The 21,093-nt window shown below is 43.1% G+C and overlaps 1 protein-coding gene across 6 annotated transcripts; it reads left to right on the plus strand.

Annotated features, from left to right (window-relative positions):
- The first annotated feature begins 33 nt into the window (after positions 1–33).
- HORMAD1 (HORMA domain containing 1) lies at positions 34–20,781 on the plus strand. Of its 6 annotated transcripts, none has more exons than XM_040618752.1 (15): positions 34–178; positions 437–691; positions 1,704–5,756; positions 6,140–6,284; positions 6,609–6,672; positions 8,304–8,340; positions 8,735–8,755; positions 8,853–8,879; positions 9,560–9,627; positions 11,587–11,738; positions 12,328–12,584; positions 13,746–13,809; positions 17,323–17,399; positions 18,128–18,211; positions 19,977–20,781. In XM_040618752.1, exons 3-15 carry the CDS (start codon positions 5,724–5,726, stop codon positions 20,055–20,057), a joined length of 1,110 nt encoding a protein of 369 aa, XP_040474686.1. In that variant the 5' UTR covers positions 34–178; positions 437–691; positions 1,704–5,723; the 3' UTR covers positions 20,058–20,781. The 6 variants fall into 6 exon arrangements, with proteins under 6 accessions (XP_040474686.1, XP_040474687.1, XP_040474688.1 ...); XM_040618753.1 differs by having other exon boundaries at positions 449–691; XM_040618754.1 differs by having other exon boundaries at positions 34–165.
- Positions 20,782–21,093: the final 312 nt, after the last annotated feature.

Consider the following 21,093-nt stretch of genomic DNA (forward strand, 5'->3'; position numbering starts at 1 on the left):
CTCGGGCCGCTCTGCTCGTGGCGCCTGCGCGGTGCCGGCGGGGCCCGCGGGCCGGGGGAGCGTGGGGCTGCCCCGCTCCCGCCCCTGTGCCCGCACCCAGCGCCAGCGGAGCTGCGTGTGGCCGGGGGGAGCGGCCGCGTACGGAGCGGGCACCCCCTTCACCCGGTGCGGAACGATGGTATTGTATGAATTCACTTTAGGATAGAATAAACCTTGTAGTTAAAATATAATGAATATAAGAAATATATTCTAATGAAACTAGCAGTTGCACAACAAAAGCTGCTATGAAATCCTCTGTACAGCCCTGTACCAAGGCTAAGAGCTACTCAAAGAATGTAGGTATAGTAATTAGGTCATGTAACCATAGTCTGAAAGAAATAATTAATGAAATAACTGATGAAAGAGGGAGTCTGTTTCTCTAACTTTCTCTAACAAGGGGCCTGTTTAGAAGTTATCTAGAGGGAGTGACTAAAAGAAACAAGCAGAAGAAACAGACGGTCGATAAGGACATAAATTAGCTCAGACCGATAAGAACACTGCAGGCTTGCAAGACCATCACATACCGGGCAAAGGTGAAAAGAACACCACGAGGAAGACCTACAGCCTTCCTCCCAGAGACCACCGCCCACGTCCCGGAGACCCCTGCCCACAATTCCTGGAGGAATTTGCGCAAGCGCAAAAGACTGATAAGGTAATTAACATACGAAGCGAGAGTAGGCGGGGTTGGATAATGAATATGTATATGAATCAATTGAATATTCATTGTTTTAGTGTGTAAATATAAGGTAGGTAGTTACTTTAGACATGCACGTTAGGCGGAAGGATCCCCCGTGCATCCAGCGCGCTGCCAATAAAGGATACTTGGTCACTAAGAAATTTTGACTTCATTCTTTAAATCAACGATTCACACAAACAAGCGTTTGCGGTTCTGTTCGGTCCCACCCCGGTGTTCCGTGGGCAGGGGGCCTGATTAGTTGGGGCCCTCTTACAGCTAGTTATGGTAGTTCATACACAGTTACAGTAATTTCTTCTTTAGTCTCGTTAACCATTTGGCTCTCCTTGAGCTTGCCTCGCTGTGATCCGGCTTGACAAATTTACGGTGCCTGTTCCTTTGCTCAAGGGCACGTTTTGGTAACTTTGTAAGGATTTAACCAATGTAATAAGTAACTAAGGGTAATTTGCTGATCAAAGGGGTTTTTCACAAAAGGAATGATCTTGCTGTAACAGATTTGAGAATGTTTTGTCTGGTGAGAAAAGAGTTAACTGTTAACCATGAGGTTGGAGATATACCTTCTCAAGGCCAATGTTAAACCATAATCTCATTTGTCTTTTTCTAGACTTTAGTGTAAAAATAGTTTAGTTTTGTAATGTACAGCTTCTTGCTACGGGACTGAGAGCATAACTGTTTGCTTAAACCGGCCTTGAAGTTGAGAATAAAAGGGCTGTGTTACTTGTCAGAATTTGCGAGCCTGGATGGAGCTGCGACTCCCCGGCCGCCCAGCGCGCTGGTTTTGCTTTCCTGCCTTAATAAATAATTAGTGAATTTATTTCCGACTCTAGTTTGTTCAAATTCAACTATAACAACCAACATCCTCTGTTTTTCAAATTACTGTTCTTCACTGTGGTTATTTACTTTTTTTTTGTTTTCCCTCTTTTTTTTTTTTTTTTTGTTGTTAAAGTAAATAATGTTTACACCCCCCCAGGTCTCCTGAGACGTGCCAGGGCTGCCCCGGGGGTGTCCAGGAGGTGCGGAGAAGAGTGGCTGCGCTGCACTCTGCCTCCCTCTGTTCAGCTTCACTTCCAAAGAAAGGGCGAGCAGGAGTCCCCAGGAGCAGATCTCTTTCCGACTTTCTGGGCTGTACCAAAAGGCTTTTGGAGGCGCTTTGGGCTCCCTCTGAGTAAAACTCTTGAGTTCCTGTCACACACAACATCCCATTTTCCTCCCTCCAGTTCCATGCTGAGTAGTGCGACCATGACAGATCTGTCACTACCTCCTGTGTGCCATGTGGATGGAACTGTAGTCTTTCCCTGAAGAATTAAAGATCAGTTTCAGATCAGCTGGAAGATGCTGTGTGGTGTGTTTGATGCTCAGCTTTGCCCGCTCACTGTCCCTGGCAGCTCTGCTGTAGTTTGCTTGCCCACAGCATGGTGAATCCTTCTCGTTCAAAAAGCAGGACAGAAACATTTCCTGGGTAAAGGGATGGTGCTTCAAGGGATACCCTAGGAGGGAAACTTCTCCAGATTTGGTTTCCCTCCAAATTATTATCCTATTCCTGAAGCAAAAGGCAGAGAAGGAGTCAGCTGGGGACCTGCCACGTCAAGAGCAGCAGCAGGAGCTGGCCCTGCCCTATGACGAGGCTGATGAATGCTGGCTCAGTAATGACTCTTCAGGTGTCACAAGGGAAGGCGACCGTTGTGGCACCAAATGCTGTGACAGGTTCCTGCGGAAGGATCATTTACCTGCATTAACTAATTGGCGATCACTTTGTTCTTTGCACTCCTAACTGAGGTTCTGGCAGTCCTTCAGGATCCACCAGTCTGATCTTCTCTCCTGGGACTGAACTGGAGGCGCATCAACTTGGCAGCCACGTGAGTCCTGCAGATGACTGTTCCACAGAGCCACCAGTCCCCCTGTCACCAGGCAGGATCAGACCTTGGGAACTGGCTGTGCCAGGTGCCACCTGGAGAAGGGCCAGATCCTGGTGGCTGGCTGCAGGGCAGGGTGTCCCTCCACCACCCACTCCCCACACACACGCTTCAACTACAGCTGTCAGGCTCAGGAAGCATGGCGTTCATGACCCCTCACAAAGCGCCGAGGCCTTTTGTTACCGGGCGAGCAGAAAAGCTCACACGTGTGAGACGTGTATTTTGTGGTCGGCTCCCACACCTTCAGCCTGAGTATACAGGCTTTGTTTTGTATATAAAAAATACGTATTTACTATGTTTATTTTGTCCAGTAGTGGAGCCCAGATCTCCTGAGCTGACTGAGGATCACACAGCTCCTGCTGCTTGGTGAGGAGCTTCAGGTGGAGCTGCTCTCCCTGAAGGCAGCATCTGTGGAGGCCACGTGTCCTGGCGTCCTGTCATCCCACTGAGGCAGGTCCTCACCCTGGCTGGCTGATCTTTATTTTTGTTTTGATACCGTAAAGAAAAACTCTCTTAAGACTTGATTTGAAGTTTCAGAAGGCAGGCGTTCTTTATGGCAACACTGGAAGCACGGGGGAATGTTTCCTCCAAGCGTGCTCACCAAGTTACTTGAGGGTGCACATTACACACAGCAGAGCACTTGCACACTCATAGTGCATCACATATTCATTTTCAGTCATGCACAGGATGGGTTACAAGTTTCTTGCTTCTAATGCAAACTAGCACACACCCTCAGGCAGCACTGCTGATGTTTTTACATGTTTTTCTGTGTGCTCTCCAAGCAGGGCTGGCCCTCTTGCAGGGCTATTTGAGTTGGAGGCTGCAATCTCCCACTGCTGCAATTACCTTTGTCCTACTTTCAACTAATTTTCTGTGGGATGCAACACCTTATTAGCTTGTCTCCTCTTGTGGCCAGAACTTCCTCACTTGGAGGATTCTTGCTGCATAATTTAGGTAACGGTGTTCTTATCATTATCTGTTCTTTGTTTCCTAAGAGTGACTCCCTTGATTAGAAGTCCTTTCACTCACTAGTTTTGACAGCTTGAGAATCAGCCTGGCCTAAACTTTGTGCACACATTTGTTTAACGCCGGCAACCTTTTCTTAACAGAATAAGCTGACATACATGTATGCACAGTGGCATCTATATAGCGGCATCGGTTTGGTTTGCGAGTTGGGAATGGAGGATACAAACCATCCCACTGCTGCCGAAAGCGCGGGCAGGGAGCGTGGCTGCTGTCAGTGGTTTTGTGCTGTTGCACATTTCGGTGGTAACGGCGCCCAAATGGAGGCCCTGCTGGGAGCCGTCACACTGCGCTTTCTAAAACTCAAGAATGAGTTTTGGAGTTTTATCTCCCAATTTTTTTGGTATCAGCGCAGCACGTCCTGGGACTGAGCACAGCCCTCGCACCGAACACGATGGTAAAACCAGTTCTGAAGGAAAATTGTCTTCCTGTGACACTGGAGGAATTTTACCAGTGTGCTTAACTGTAAATGTTGCAGCTAATGTATCCCTGACGTTGCCGAGCTGTACAACCCTGTGATGTGCAGTTTAGCTACTAGTAGAACGCTGCATTGCATAGTCTAGCTAGTAAATAGGTAAGAACCAGTCTGAAACCAAGGCATGAGCCAAGAGTGCTGAAAGGGGGGCAGAAGGTCATGAAAAGGTTGAGAAGAGGAAGGTGATGAAGAAGAGGGTGAAGAAAGGATGATGTCCCAAACAACCACCAGACAACACCCAACCCATTAGGTCACACATGCGCAGTAAGTGTAGATACGATAAGTAGTTCAAGGAACTGTAATGAATATGCTAATAGTTTCCCAGAACTGTCATTAATATATATAGATTGGCCATATGAAGAGAAACAGTGAACAAAGTCGTTATGCATGTTCAGTGGAACTCATCCCCTGTGCATGTGGCACCGAAAATAAAGAATGCCTGCTTTCTAACACTCAAAACCGGGTATTGGAGAGCTTTGTCTCCGATTTTTTGGTATCACTCATGCAACTGTTGGTTGAGACTGCCATCTCACGGAACTATTTTCTTTACATTCAGGCATAAATGCCATGGACATATGGCCTACACGCTGGCTTAAAAATGCTTTACAGCGAACAACAAGCTGCCGTGAATCACTTCTGCACGTAGCCGGGCTAAAGAGCTCAGCTAGCGGCTGCGCATCGACTTAACCCGCCACCGGACGTTCAACTAATCCCCTCACGCCCCCCCCGGCCCCGCTCCCCAGGCGGGCGGGAGAGCGGCGCACGGCCCGCAGCGGCGCACGGGCCCCCCCCCCCGCCGTTTGCACACGGCCCCTTTCGCTATAAAGACGGCGCGGGGCCGAGTGGGCCCGGGCAGTGTCTGAGGGAGCGCGGGGCCGGGCGGGAGCCTGGTGTGGTGCTGAGGGGGGTGTCCTCACCTCCCTGTGGCCCGTGACTTAGGAAGGGCATTTTCCACCTTCCTGGGCGTGGACGCCGTTCATTTTTACAGCTGGGAAGGCTTGTCTTGCGGTGGTTGAGTGAGGTCTCAGAGGTGAGAAGCTTCTGAGGGCTACAGGTGTAATAAAAACATGACTCCACAAAAAGAACAGTTGGGAGAGGAGTGTCTTGCTCCAATGTTCATTTAAATTACAGATGAAAACTTCAGCCTGGAGGTGTTTTACAAAGGCATGGCTCAGCTTTGGCTGGAGGTGGTTTAAATATGGTGAGCCCCTTTGTAGGGCCTGTTGAAAGTCTTGTTAGGCTGGATGACAGCGCTTCAGAGCATTGCTTTTGAAGACTCATGTTTCATCGAAATAGGCACACAATACTACTAATTACCACATATTGCAACCTCAGGAGTGGTCTCTGCTGGTGTGAGCATCAAGAAGCTAATAATGGGGGATTACTAGATTAACTAATAAACTGCTCTGTTTCCTTACAGTTCTGGGCTCTGACCGGATCCATGTGAATTTAGCAGGGAGGATTTGTAGGTGCTGGTTTGTTAAAGCTGAATAGCCACAATTGGGGTTTGTGTGTGCTTGTGTGGTTGTACATGTGCTAACGCAGGTGTTTTATTAGCATCCAGAAGAGTACCTGCAAAATGGCAACTGCTCAGAAGCAAAGGAATTGCGTGGTATGTTTTTTTCTTGTGTATTTCAGCACAGTATATTATTTGAATTGGAAAAATCAGTGAATTTTAGCTGAAATGATGTACCCAGGTGCACTATAATTTTTCTTCACCTGAAAAGTACAGTTAATTCAGTGTTTTAACTATGAATAAAGATACTTAATAGCTATACAGTTTGAGTCTGAGCTTTGTGGTCATGCACTTGGTAGAAATCAACTATATGCTAAAAACACAGTAGCACCAAGTGTTAAGAATATGCTTAACTTTATAAATGATGGAAGTCATACTTCTCAATTAAATTAAAACATTAAGCAGGCATTGGACCAGATTGTAGACTTTACAGGTTTGATGTGGACAGAGATTAATTCTTTTGTTTGTCTAACTTCCAGAGTGCAGTTGTATTTCCTAATAAAATATCTACTGAACAGCAATCCCTGATGCTAGTGAAGAGGCTCCTGGCAGTAGCAGTGTCCTGCATTACATACCTGAGAGGAATCTTTCCTGAAAGTGCCTATGGAACAAGATACATGGATGGTAACAGGCTGTTTTCATAAATCTTTGCAAAATCTATTGTCACAGGGTTGTTAAAGTACTGAGTGTTTTTAAAGCCACTCGATGGTCTTAATGAAAGGTAATAGCCATTTTCAATGACTGTAACAGAAACTTCACTAAAACTTTAATTGTTGAATTTGGTTAGTGGTGATGCTAACTCGGCAATTAAATTCTGCCTGCATCTGTTAGTAATGTTAATTTTAGTTTGTTTTTGATAGATACTTTTAGGGAATGAACTTCACTTTCTTAGCAATGTAGTGGCATTTCGTCCTAAGTATATATGCATCTATGTATTCTTTTTTTGAGATGTGTCTGTCAAAATTCTGAGGGAAGACAAGAACTGTCCTGGCTCCACTCAGCTGGTGAAATGGTATGTTTCATTTTTTTTGCTTAGAAATGCTTAGAAATGGTAAACCACAGTGTGTATGTAATGCTTCCATAGCATGTCAGTTCTGAAAGATGCTGTTCTGGTTGTTTGCAGATACAAAGGAAAAAGTTCACTTGCTGTGAGTGGACAACTGCCTAGGCAGTGCTTTTACTGCATGGGATTTACTATGTAAATAAAATTTACAATATTTTTTTTTAGATGGATTGTCAATATCTGTGTGTTCCGGTAGAGGTGTAATTGACTTGTACAATTGTGTTTCTAGCAAGGCCTATGACTTTGTGCTTAGTGGATCACAAATCTTTGCTTACTGAGTGATTATACTTTACATTTAATTTCCATGGGTGTATATGCTCAAGGGTGCACAAAAATGCAAAAATCTAACCAGTAGTTCCTATCTAGTTGAACAGGGGATGCAGTGTTACCATTTTGCATCTTGAATTTAAAGATCTTGCTCTCAGACTTCTATAAGAAAGTGGTACTGTTGACTTTCATATTCAAAGGCAGAATTGAGCCAGCAAATGATAGTCACACCGTTGAGTGTATGTCACTTGGGACTAGAGGCGTTTATTTTGATTTTCTTTCTGTTCACAGTAGCTGCAAGATTTGTTCATAGCTGCTTTCCTTGCTGGTTAGAAAAGAGTATTTTAGACCTTTGCCTTATATATGCATTCCTGTTTTGTTACGTCTATAAAGGCCATCTTTGTTCTCACACTTTCACCAGTTGCAGTACAAGGTAAGGTGTCGGAAATGGTGCTGCATTCAGCAGAGGGGGTTTGCAGCTGCTGTCAGCGTTGAGGTGTTCAGAGATGTAGGTGTGAGTTCTGATGTTCAAGGTGAAATTAGTCTTCTGCTTTTTATCCATGAGAGAGAGGAGGGAAGAAGGCTTCGTTTAGTGTACCTGGAATTTCTTGATTAATCTTCTGTGGTAGAGGAAACTGAAGTGGTGCTGAGTGCATTTCACCTCACCCCCATGCATCAAGCATTAGTGAGGGCAGTGGTGTGGCAGCCTGTGGATGCTGACAAGGAAAAGCTCGCTGGTTTTTGTGTGAAGGGTGTGCACCACCTGTTTGGAGTTTACAGGTGAGTAGCCTTCCTTAACTCAGCATCATATACACATCAAAACCAGCTCTTTCTTGTTAACTGTATTCAAAAGAAATATTAGAAAAAATTAGGGTAAGTTTTGGTTCACTGACTGTTGTTTGCATGTTACTTAAAAAGCAAATTGCAGCACCTGAATAAAGGCAATGATGTAACTCCTATGTGCTTCAGACATGTTGGTGTTCAGCTGAAATATTTATAAACTGATTAGTGAATACATGAGATAGAAGGTGCTTGAGAATGGTAGGTGTACAAATGCGTTATGTTTTTACTGATAAATTACAGAGTTTTACTTTGCAAAAACGTTAGGCTGTTTTGGTGTTACAAGAATAGTCATTGCTTGTATCACTGCTTGTATCACTGCTAATAAGAATGAATAATGGACTAAGTAGTATTGCTCTAATATTAAGAAGGCTAAACACAAGAATTTTATCTTTTGGGACTATTTTATGTAGTCAGAAGCAAAGCGAATGGAAATTAATAGTAGATGGACAATATAATTTGATTTTTTGCAGGATGTTAGGATGCTACGATGCCTTGCAGAAGAAATATGTAAGTCTTCCGGTATCATGTAGCTGTTTTAAATGTATTTAAACATTCATTTATGTAAGTCCATTAGCTGCCAGTGTAATTATAGGATTTTCTAGTTAGGCAATGGCTGTGCTTTAATATGTTAAATCAGCCAGCTACAATGTGGGATGCATAGAGTTTGCAGGATAATATTCTTTGTAAACAGAAACACTTAACATTAGGGATATATAGGATGAGTAGTCCTTCCTTAAACAGATGAGGATTTAGGCATATGAAGAAGTTGCTTTTCGAATAGGCCTTACTTGTCTATATTGGTTTCTAGAGCTAGAGAAGCAAAACAGCTTGGTAAGCAGAAATGGGCTATGGAATAATACATTTAACATTCTTTTCCTTTCTCTAATTATGTTTCTGACAGCTAAGAATGATTGTCCTAGCAGTAAGTATCTTTGAAAAGTAAGGTACACATTTTGTTAAGGTAGCTGCTTACAGATAAGTACAGTTCTTACTGTTTCCTCTTTACTTTAAAATCACAGGTCTATACCCATCCAGAAGATCCTCAGGTAAATCTGCTAGAATATTTTACTGCGTGACTAATGATAGTGTGGGTATAGTAAAATGTGTATACAAGCAATGGTACTTAACATTCACATTAATGCACATTAAAAAAAAACCAAAACCAAACCAGGATATCTTAAAATAGCTCTGCTGATCCTTATATTTGATAATCAGAATTACCACATAGTGAATTGCCTTTGGATATTGAATGTCAGGTTATTCTCAGGCCAGTACAAGAAACCTGAAGTGTCATTGCAGGGTTAAATGCCCCAAAAGATGCATGGTCCTAACTCTGCATTAAATACGTTAAGGAACAACTTTATGAAAAATTTGGTATGTTTTAACTAACCACTGGGTGTCACCATGTCTCTGTTGTGTGTGAAACATTTTCATAGTGATAAAACTTCAAATGACTATTTAAATTCTAAAAACTTAAGCAGATGTTTCAGAATACTGCATTGTTGTGATTCCTGGAAAATAATGTAGAGCATAACATATATAATTACCAAGTAAAAATTAATGCTGTTTCTTGTTCCAGCATTAAAAGCTGTATTCAGTGCATGTAAGTGGACCAGACAGGAGCTGGGCTGTCATTTGCTTTAAATGCAAGTTTAATAGATTACTAGACAGAAGCAGCAGCAGTAGTTTGTTTGACAGCTGACAGTTTAATAATTACTGTTTACAGACAATTACAGAATGTTACCACTTCAAATTCAAGTACACCCACAATGGGCCACTCCTGGATTTCAGCAGGTACTGTCACTGTGACTTTATTGTGCTCTGTGGTTTTACAGTCCATTTACACACACCTGAATGTAGAAACTTTGGATTTTATCTGTTTGGTATTTCCTTCTTTAATTCTGGATCTTAAGACCAATTTTATCAACCTACACTAGTAGATTTATTATTAAAATTCAGTGAATCATTTTGTCAGATTATGCTCATATTTTTAAAATATTCACTCAAAAGATGATTCTTGGTGTCAGAGTCCAATACATTCTGACCAGGTTCTTTAAGATATTTCATCATGGAGGGTAAAGCGTTTAGTATCAGACTTACTTATGTGAAGGTATTTGATACTTAAATTTAGCAGAATACGAAATGAGAATTTTCTTATTTATAATTATATTAAAAATACAAAATACAGTGAAAATGCAATACAAGTGTAAGCTATGCTTAGCAAAGCATAGCTATTGCAATACACAGTTCAATCACAGTACCAATGTGATTCCCATTACTGGTCTCTACAATGTGCTCACCGTCGTGACAGAGGGCATCCCCAGTCGTGGGAAAAGAATATGTGGGTTGAAGCCGGCTCCAACCCAATGTCCTCTTTGCAATTCTTTTCATAGTTGTTTAGGTTTTGTACTCTTTGGGCTGAGCCACATGGTCACACACACCCACCCCTAGTCTGGCTAACTCAAGGAGATATGCAAGCATCTTTAATGTGTGTGGGGAGAAACTTTTACGCCACCGGTTGATCCACTCAACTGCGATAGTAGTTGATCCACACTCAACTAACACAGCTATTTATCTAACATGAAGGCCGTGCTTAGGTCCCGTTTGTGTTGAGAAAGTCAGCTTGCTTTGTGGCAGCGGTGGACAGTGATGCCCTGTGTTACTCCCTGAGCTTCACAGGTGCATCACCCTTGCCCATCTCTGCTGAGCTGTCTTCCACTGTGCGGGTTTACTGGTCAGTCACAGCTGCAAGGAAACGGCTTACTTTAAGTAGCTGAAATGCAGCAAATTTGTATCTAAGGAACTTCTCCCAGCTTTCGTCCTGCATAAAATAGTTTCTAAATTAAAAAGCTGCAGTGCTGCAGACCTAGGTCTCTTGGGCTGAGTTTAGTTGCTTACTTCTGAAAGGGGCTGTAAGTCTCATAAAAACCACTGGTGGAAAGAAAGGGGATGTGACTCTCAGCCACACCAGGTTGCCTTATAATACTGTGTTAACATAAATTCATGCCAGACCAATTTGAACCTAAAAGGTGTGAGCCTAGTTTTCTGACACCCTGCAGGGAAGGACATAACCATCTGCAGAGGGGTGAGATGTTTGAAACCATCACAGTTAAGGGTGTGCTTCCTAAAAGCAGGTTACCCAGTGAAATAACTTAGAGTTTCTTGCCTTGCACTGGCTGTTCAGGTCCTCAGGTGCCTCTGTGAGCTGTGTGGCTGTGAGGAGTAGGGGAGCAGAGGGAGATCATTTTTAGAGGCAGTAAGGTAGGGTTTGGGTCAGCTGCTGGTAGAACAGGAGCACAGAAATGTCAGAGCTGGATGCTGACTCACTTAGGCATGCATTTGGTTATGGGTAACCATTCTTGTCAAAGTCTGACTTGTTTTATTTAAGGGCAAGCAAGTATGTAAGACTTTGCAGAACTGGGGCTTTCAAAAGTACCTACGTTTTTCTTACTTTCAGATTGGGTATTTTTTAAGCATTGTGTAATGCAAAATACAGTCGTTGGTACAGCTGCTGAACCATAAATGCTTTCATGTTGTCCCTGGCTCAGACTTTGATCTTCCAAGGGGCAGAGAACTCACAGGTCACTGAGACAGTATTAGGAATTGCAGTGCCTGTAATCTCAGACCTTTGGCAATAAATACAATGCCTGCTTCTGATGTTCATAAAGTTTGTTAGTCATGTATCTTAATACTAGAAGCAGATTACTCTGTGTAAAAAAAAATAAAAAATCTGAATACTCTGTCCATTTTTAGTAAGAATAAAAGGAATGATTCCACAATCACCTGTGCCGACACCAAGAAAGCAAGTATCCTCCTCATTCGCAAGATTTATGTTCTGATGCAAAACCTGAGTCCATTACCAAATGATGTTTGCCTGACTATGAAGCTGTTTTATTATGATGAAGGTAGTATTTCCATATTACCTTGATTTATCAGCTGTGTTCAGACATTGAAAACTATTCAAAGAAATAATGTATAATCACTATGGTTGCTGGGACTTGTTAAATGATGTTATTTTGCATGCGTCTGTGTCTCATGACAGTTTCTAAAATCTAAGGGAAGCAGATTTGATCTCACTGTAGGAGCACAGTCTTGTCACTGACTTCATTGGAGCAAGGATTTCAGCGTGTGTTTAAAAACAAATTGAGTTTCCTTGAGTATGTTAGGATCTAACACGTTTGCCAGACTGGTTCTAGTTTAGATGACTAAGTGTCTAGCTCTGGTTTCAGAATGTCTTATTGCTTTACAACAAAAAATCAGAGCTTCTAGCTCATCTTTATGTATGTAGAAACTTTCTTTAGCTTTAATTGGTTTTTGCCTGTTGCGTAGGGGGGAAATAATTTAGTACAAGTTGAGTATTGATTATTCCCCTCCGACACAGTTTCTTTGGAGTAGCCCTTTGTTGTTAAAGGGGAAAAGAGTCTTTTTGCCAGACATATTAGTTTTATAAGAATGTGTTTCATTCTAACAGATTTAATGAATTCTTTTCTGCAGTTACACCACCTGATTACCAACCTCCTGGTTTTAAAGAGGGTGAATGTGAGGGGATGATATTTGAGGGGGAGCCGATGTATCTGAATGTGGGTGAAGTGCCAACGCCTTTTCATATGCTGAAAGTTAAAGTTACAACAGAAAAACAACGAATGGAAAATGCTGATAAAAGCATTCTAAAGCGTGGAGGGAGTGACATGCCTCTCCACGTGCTCAAAGTGGACAGAGATGAGACAGAAGAAGAGAGCCAGGACATGAATGTAAGCACAAATGTTTTGTGTAGTTTGTTGAAATTTTTTGGTTTATAGTCTAGAATAGAGCCATTAATTGTTTCACCACGTCTTACTATAACATTAATAAAACCTCTGTGTTTCCAGGTATACTTTATCGAAGACATATAGTCTTGCTTCATTTTTGCTTTAATTTTACTGCTCCAGTTAGCAATGTCATCACTAAAGCAGTATTGAACAAGTGCATCAGCATAATGCCTGTCAGCAGCAGCATTGTTGGTAGTTGTGTCTCTGTGAGGCTAGAGAGGAGCAGTAGGGTGAGAAGCAGAGGGGTGCCTTGGTGCTGTGGGTACAGGTGCCATTTGTTCAGCTCCACACACAGGACACAGGTGAAACCTCCCTGGAGCCGTACCGTACCGGTCCCAAGTGAGCTGCTGCAGCCGGACAGTATTGATTGGCAATAAATTTGCTCAGGGATCCTCTTGTATAGTGGTCAGTATACATACAGCTAGTGGTGCCACAGCTAAAGAGGCAAACTCAGTTCTGTGTTGGGATTTTTCGCTAGGGAAATCTGCCTAGGAAAAAGCACAGGGCAAAGCTTGCTGAAGGCAGCGTCCTGCCGCTGATGGTAGCGTGTCTGAGACGGCTCTTGGGACTGCACTTGTACAGGCTTCAGCAATTGGAGACATATGTTTCTGGGGTCAGCTGAGGCAGGCAGCAAATGTGCTTAGTCATTAGAATGTGCAAATACGTGTGGTGACCTATACTGTCCATAGGTGAGAAGGAGGCAGAGCTTCAGGGCTTTGGGCCCCTCGCCCTCAGTTAGCATTGCTAGGGAGGCCTGTAGGTGATGAGATGGAAATAAACTGCTTGGCCCTCTAAATCTGCATATGCCTATGAACTGCCCTTTCACAGGCAATAAGAAGGTGGTAACTGATGCACTGGTAGTATTCTTTCCATATCTGTTGTTAAAATTTTAGTATTTTTTACAGATGTTTTTCATGGTAGATGAATTAAATGTGTGCTTGCCTTAATAATCAAGTAATGCTGAGCTAGTCTGTATGTCAATTATTGCAAAACAGTTTGTTCCTCTGAGAATCCATCTAATAAGCTCTGGCCCTAAGCACCTGAGTACAAACCCTCTTCCTTGTTTGTCTGCAGTAAGTGATAGACTTTTTTTTCTTACTCTAGGAAGATCCTGTCTTGGATAATAAATTGGAAGATAGGAATAATGTAAATATTTCAGATGCTCAAGGTAACATTTATGTCTATTTTTCAAGTCTCTTCAGTTTGTGCCTCTTTTTCCTGATGTTACTAAAACAAAACCTCAACTTTCTGACTTAGACCACTGTATTAAAATCAACACTCTTTTCTTTCCAGACATTCCTATGTCTTTATTTTGTGTTGTGCCTTTATCTGTGAGACACTTGGTTAGCAAATGCACTTTTTTATGTTTCTGATCTAAAATTCTGATCTTCTGTTCCATTTTGTCAGATAAGCTAAATTCAATGGGTTATATATTATAGAAGTGAGGGGTTTTTTTTATTTTTCTGTTGTTGTTATGTTTGTATTCATATTTTACATCCATATAAAGCTTGCAGAGGTATTGCGCTCTTGACTTCATTATTGCAGACTTGGGAACCAGATTTCTCTGTGCAAAAAAAGGTCCAGGTCTATTTTTGCTTAAATCACAGCTGTTCGGACTGCATCCTCACAGCTTCAGCCACTAAGTTTAGCAGAAATACTACTTTCAGCCACCACTTTTCGTTAAGCTCTGACCGCCATAGGACCAGGGTCTGATTCTGCAGTCCACACATGCTTCAGTCTGTGGTTGTGGAGGAATAAAGACCGTTGGGGCTTGTGTGCACAGAAGAGTTTTTGCGTTGTGGTAGACTGAACGATATCCATGTAAAAATACCTGTCTGTATGATGCATGGTCTTCATGCAGAGGAGGTCGTTCATTACTGTGGCTTGCTATTCCTGATAACAGTCTGTAACTTCATCTCAAAATGTTTTGTTTTAGGAATGATTGTATGATTATGGCTGTGCTGCTGGCTATTTTAGTGCATTTTCTAGCTGCTTGCTTTTGCAGTTTACTCCGGCCATGCATGCAGTTTTCTCATTGCATACATGGATCATTTTGATGATCGCAAGTGAACTTTTTTACCTTTAGTTTTAATAGGTACAAGCTCTAGCAAAGCATTTTTATTAGTGTGAATCTCAGCAAACTGAGTTGCCTGAAGTAGAATCCTGATGCTGTAAAATCCATCAATGTGAAACTGTGCAAACAGTGTGAGTAACAGCAAAAAGCAGATTGCAAGTGGAAGCCTATACAAGGCACCACTTTTCAAGAAGGTACCAAAAACATTCACTTCTGTTTTATTTTAAAAAAGCTTCATGTAACAACTTCAATAAGCAATTAAACTGAGAGATCTGCAGAGAGTATAAATGAAATCTTACACTTTGGAAGCACTCTGGGGACTCAACACTGCAAGGCAAAGCTGCCTTCTCCTTTGTTATCAAATAAGCAGTTATGCTTTTCCCACTGTGCAGACATTAGGAGGTACCTGCACATCCTTTCTGATGGAAAACAGGAGCACCTGTCTTGTGAGATTTTTTTCTTAGCCTTTATCAATAGGTAGTTTCTGCAGTTCGCTTACAATTGTACAAGTGTTCTCCACTGTAAGCTCTGAATGACGAAGTGCCAATAAAATAACTCCTGGCTACACCAGCCTGACTGCAGCTGCTCCCAGAAACATGCCCTGGGAGCACTCCACTGTTTGTTTTGTTTTGTTTGTTTTTTAAAAATCTGTGCATCTAAAAAAAAAAGATGTTGACCCAGACTGTCTCCACTTCAAAACATGAGACAGCAAACTCTGTCCTCCAGGATCTCTGTGAACAGAAGCTTCCCTTTAAGATTTTTGAGAAACTAGGAGGAAAAGTAGAAGATGATTTATCTTCACATTCCCCAAGATACCCCAGGGGCCCCAAGATTGGACTTTGTTACCGAACAAACTGAAGAATGAATTGCTGCTTGTTGATCTGCTCATCTTGGAGAGAATATATATGAAGCATCCAGGCAATACTAGTACCCACTTGCTGTGCATAAAGCATTTCAAATGTAGTAAAGAAAGATCAAAAGAGGAAATAAACACCCTTTCTGGGAGAAGATAAAGTAGACATGATGAGGACAAGTATGTGCAGAAATGCTCTGATACACTGATGTAAAATAGGATAGCTAAAGGCACACAGTTTTCAGGACTGTGAAGTAAAAACCCCACGCTTTGTGACCAAAAGGGGGAGCGGATGGGACACACAAATCTTTACTTGGATGAGAAGCCTATGTAAAATGTTTGGGGGTTTTTTTTCTGTAGCAGAGACAGAGGCTTCTGCGGCGATAATATATGGCACTCCTAGAAGAAACGCCCATTAGTGCTGCTGCTTGCTCTGTTCACTCTTCTTAACGCATTTCCCTAAAGTTGCATCTGCTTTGAAATATAACTCTGGTTCTCTAGTTTCTGGATCAGAAACACTAGTTTTCCATAAAAGCTTCCAGACGTGTTTCTTTCTATGTAAGTGTAAAAGTGGCAGCTGTGTCACTGCTGAGGCTTTTGGGCCTCCTAACCCGAAGGAGACTAGCAGCTTGTTGGCGCTACCATGGTGTCTGAGTGCTTGTGGAGGCAGTTAGACAAAGCAAGATGAGCCTAGATTTTATTTTTTTAAATGGATTGGAGTGTCCTATCGTTCAAGACCAACACTGAACAGGTTGCTCTGTGTATTTATATGGTGGCATTAATGTTACTTTTTTTCAGAAATGTAATGTGCAACTTTGCAAGAATTAGCAGGAAAATTCACTTCAATTCAGGAAAATAACACTTCAGCGCTGTTCAAAAATAATCATGGAAATATGTAGGAAACAGCGTGTGTAGATCAGCATTTTGACAATGCTGGTAGGCTGCAGAACTGGAATGACCACATAAAAGCTCTATCTGGTGCTTTCAGAAATTCACAGAACTTGCAGAACCATGCAAAAATGCAGCAAATGGCTTGTCTTAAGGAGTTGGTATAATGTTTTATTTGCAGGAACTACAAGATGCAGGAAAATGTATTTGTCATGCTGAAATTCTTCCACAGCTGGCATGCAGTGATCTTTAACCAGTTCACGCTACTCTCTGTATCCTAGAAAAAAAACAGCATGGATTAGAAAGAAGAAAAACAGATCTCCAGAACTGACTGCTCGTTCTCAGTGGCCTGTTCATGCAGCTGCAGGCAGTGAGGAGGGGAACAGCAGCCAAATTGGCTGGGCTGCCTGTGGCTGGGTTACAAAATGGGAGCCATCCGCTGGCAGTGGGTTCAGAACACGCAGCAGCTGTGCCAGGGTGCCCATTCTGCAGCGCAGAGCGGGTGTGCGAGGCGCTCTGCTTGAAAGCACATCCCAAGGCGGGCGAGCCTTCAGCAGCACAGAGCATAAATGAGTCTGGAGATTCAGGCCACTCTTCCAAAGATCCTGTGTATAAGTCTGTACGAAGCATAACCATCTCTTGTGTGCCTGTAAGAGGATGTTGTGATAGGGAACTGCTGAATTAAAGATGTGGGAGTGCAGTAACCTGATAGAGTTAACTACTTGCTTACAGATAGAGAATTGGAGCCCCTCTGAAGCACCTGCTCCCTGCATTTATAAAGCGCATGTTTCTTGTAGCAAAAATGAGTGTTAAGAGGCTTCTTGTGTGTGGTCAACAGTGTCCTTTATTATTTAACTCTTTTACAGAACCAGATTTAACTTGTGAAGAAGATGACATTACAAAGGCTGGAGGGAGCCAGGATCTGTGTGTTTCTAATCCTCAGGTATGAAAAAGACACCCTGTCATCTTAAACTTTTACTAGAGCTTTCATGAAGCTTCTTTTCTACTTTTAGTGGTTAATAGGTAATCTACTAAAGGTTTACTACAGTCAGTATTTTCAGCAATGGAATGCCTTTACATTTTACTTTCTGGTGTTTTACAAAGATGGTTAATATTCCAAAGCAGTCAGAAGCAATAACAAAAGGCTGCTCCTCTGTGGTACAGTTTTCAAACCAAGCAGACGGTCTGACCATTAAGAGAAATGGGAACGTAATTTCTGTGTTTATGAACTGCGATAACTAAACACTCTGCCTAATAGAAATTTTCCTGCTAATTCTAACAAACACTTCTTTAAAGGTTAATTAAAACTTCAAATGCAGTTTTATGACTCAGACTTAAAACTCAAGCTATATTCCCTGCAGACAGCAAAATGGTATCATTTAAATGTGGAGGACTACTTCAAACATGGGTCCTTAAGGTTTCTTGAAGCAGAACAGCCCTAGGTAACTGCGAGTGACTTACTGAATAAAAATAACTAATGCTCTGATCTGTCAGGACTCTGACACACAACAGCTGTAAATAGGGATGTTGACTTCAATGGGTATACTCCTGTATTTAAATTTCAGCTCAAGCGCTGTGGTGGGCAAAGCCAGAGCACTGAACCCTGCTGTAGCCTCTAATATATATATTTTTTACTACTGTCACAAAGCAACATCTATTTTCTGATTTCAGGTCGATCATTTGGCAAGTAAGACGTCTGAACTTAATATGTCAGAGAGCAGGACAAGAAGTGGAAAGGTCTTTCAAACCAGCACTGTTAGTAGCATTTTTTTCTCTACTTCTTTCTATTTCTGTTTTATTTTAAGCCTTCTTCTGTTCCAAACAGTGAATAAAGCTCTAAGCTTTAAGATATTTCATATTGACAGAATCAAATTCTTATCACTTCTAAAATTCCCATTAAATTCAATACATTTGGATTCTTAGTGTCAAAAAGAATTTCTGTTCCAAAGAGTTAAAAACTGACTGTTGATGTAGTTAACACAGGTTGAGAAAGATTCATTAGGATTGATTTGTATTTTCTTGGGAATGCATTTAGCTAAATTCCCAGCTGGCTTAATCCATTGTTGATAGGAGCGTGTGCCTGCAGAGATCCCCAGCCCAGCGTACCATATGCCAAAATCCTAACTTCAGCTTTTATGACTCATTCATACCAAGAAAAATCTGTTATTTCTTTGATTAATCACATTGCAGCAGCTAAGTCTTGTAGTAGGTGCTACTTGCGGGGAGCCAAATTCCTCCAGCCTTGCACAGGTAGAGCAGAAGTTGTCCAGGGTGGAATCTGGCCTTTGGGGATGGCACTGGGGGTCCCCTCTGTCTGCTGCTGCCGTCACCAAATGAGTGTGGTAGCCTCAGCTTTGTGAGGCTCGCTGGGGGCCTTCACAAGACCTTGACATCTCCCCTACCTGTGAATGTTTGAGGTTACTGGTAGGTTCTTCTCAGAAGCAGCTGTGGGGTGAATAATACCATACTAGTAAACAAGAACGTGCTCTTCATTTACAGTCAGGAGGGGAAGTTGTGTGTCAGGGCCATGGGAAATTGTACTGTTCCTGTCCCTGCTCGTGGAGGCTCTTCGTTAATTTTTAGTGCAGTAGTTGTGTGAAGATTTATAATGTGCAGCTCAATTGTTGCCAGTAGTTTTTGCCTTAAACTAAGACTTGCCTTATTTCTGTAAGGGCTGGTAGAAATCGAGCTTGGGAGCATGCAAAATTAATTCTTTGGCAGAATGTTCTAAAGAAGTCATGAAGAGAAAATTGTGTCTTAAAAATATGTATGAAAGCTTCATGTGAAAAGGGCTATCAGTGCTTGCAACAAATTCATGAAGAGAAGATGTTAAATTCAGAATATAGAACTAGCAGATTCAGTCTTTTTGTAAAGTACTGCTTACCACAGAATAGAATTCTTTTACTTGCAACCCCAGGGTCCTATGCAGTATTTTTTGTTGTTCACTGTCATGGAGAGAAAAAAACCCAACAAAACGTTCTGTATGCTCGCTATCACCGTATCTTTCTGTTTTAAAAAGGTTTTGTTAGCGAAGTTAATACTAGAATTTAAACAAGGCGCAGTTGCTTTAAATAATCAAAAGAACAGCAGATCTGAAGGCGAAACGGTCATCTTTTGACACATGTGCAAGTCAGGAGTAATTGGATTAGACTCGGTCAGGCAAGCCCGCAGGGTGCTGAGCACCCTCTCCCATTGGTACGGAGTGCTCCGCTGTGGTGCAGAGCGCTCCGTACCAACCAGCTGCGCTGGCTCCCAGCTGCTCGCCGAACCCGACTGCAGGAGCGTCACCTCTGTGGCAAGGAACAGCCTCCCTGCCCTTCCCTGGAAGCCGTGACCCGCGGCAGGTCCTGCCGTTACAGCGTCAATATCCCAGCCTGCTCCGGCACGGCAGGACGCTCTGTTCTACCCCAAAACGGTGCCCAGATGTTACCCAGGCTTAGCACCTCCAGGTGGGAGTGCAGCAGGCCGTGGGCCGTGCCGTGTGGCAGCCTGTAACACAAGGTTTATTTTCCCTTGGCAGGTTCATCAGTTTGAACTCTCATCGAGCCAAGATATGCTGCCGAAGAGGAGGAAGATGAGTGAGCCGAAGGAGCAGTTTTAGATGCCAGTCTCCCTGCCGTTTGTTCAGAGTTCACACCACTTCCAGTTTGTTGTTTACTGTGAACGTTCATAGTTAAATGTCGTTTAGGGATCTGTTCTGTTCTATTTGTGGTCAAAATGGAGAGTTGTAGGGAGAGAAAATCCATCAAGAAGCCCAGCTCTAGAAATCAGAACTTATTTTCTGTAGGTGGCCGTACCCCATTGGGAAGGACAGAAGGAACCCGAGTACCAACGTAACCGAGGAGCTGTCTGGGGCCGGTGACTTGGCGGCTTCACTCCCTGCTTGCACTGTGCTTACATCCTGACGGTGCTTCCGCGCCTGTTCCTTACCCGCAGCACAAGGCTTCCCCAGTGGCTCGGGGCTTAGCCAAGGGCGTCCTTGCCCAGGGCCTGTCCTGGGGGCACGAAGCCCCTTGCGCCGGGGGTGAGTTCAGAGCTTCACGCAGCAGGGCACCGTGGTCCGTGAGGGCGATGCTACGTTTTGTGGAGTTACTATTGGGACAGTTGGGGGGGGTTGGATCTTGTGCGTTTCTTCCAGACTGAAGGCACTGGACTCGAGTGAACAAGCAGTGTGCACGCCTTCAGTTATCATTTCATGCCAAAATGCTGGAATAAAACACAGTATTAATCTGTGGCAGGCGTCTGTGGTGAGGGTGGGCGGTTCTCTGGAGACCCCTGTGTGTGCTCAAGTGGTTCCTTGCTGATGTTGGCCACGGTGCCATTTTTTTTAAAAAAACTAAATTTTTTCCTGCACTGTACATGGAGTGAGGCTGTGTCCGTGTGGGGAAGAGCCGCTGCCGTCCGCGGGTGGGGACTGCTGAACGTTTCATGATGTTATTTCACCTTTTTAATTAAGAATGTCTTTGTGGTTCCTCCGTCAAAGCGGCCTTAGGCTGGTTGTGGGGGGCTGCCCGGGGGCGTCACGGCAGAACCGGGCCGGGGCTCGGGGCCGCTCCTGCCGCGGGCTGGGGGAAAAGGGGGAGGGGGCGATCCGGCGGCTGTGCCCCGGGGCGCACCGGGAGCGGGGCAGCCCCGCC

This window comes from Falco naumanni, chromosome 20 (assembly GCF_017639655.2).
Source record: "Falco naumanni isolate bFalNau1 chromosome 20, bFalNau1.pat, whole genome shotgun sequence".
Lineage (NCBI taxonomy): Eukaryota > Metazoa > Chordata > Aves > Falconiformes > Falconidae > Falco > Falco naumanni.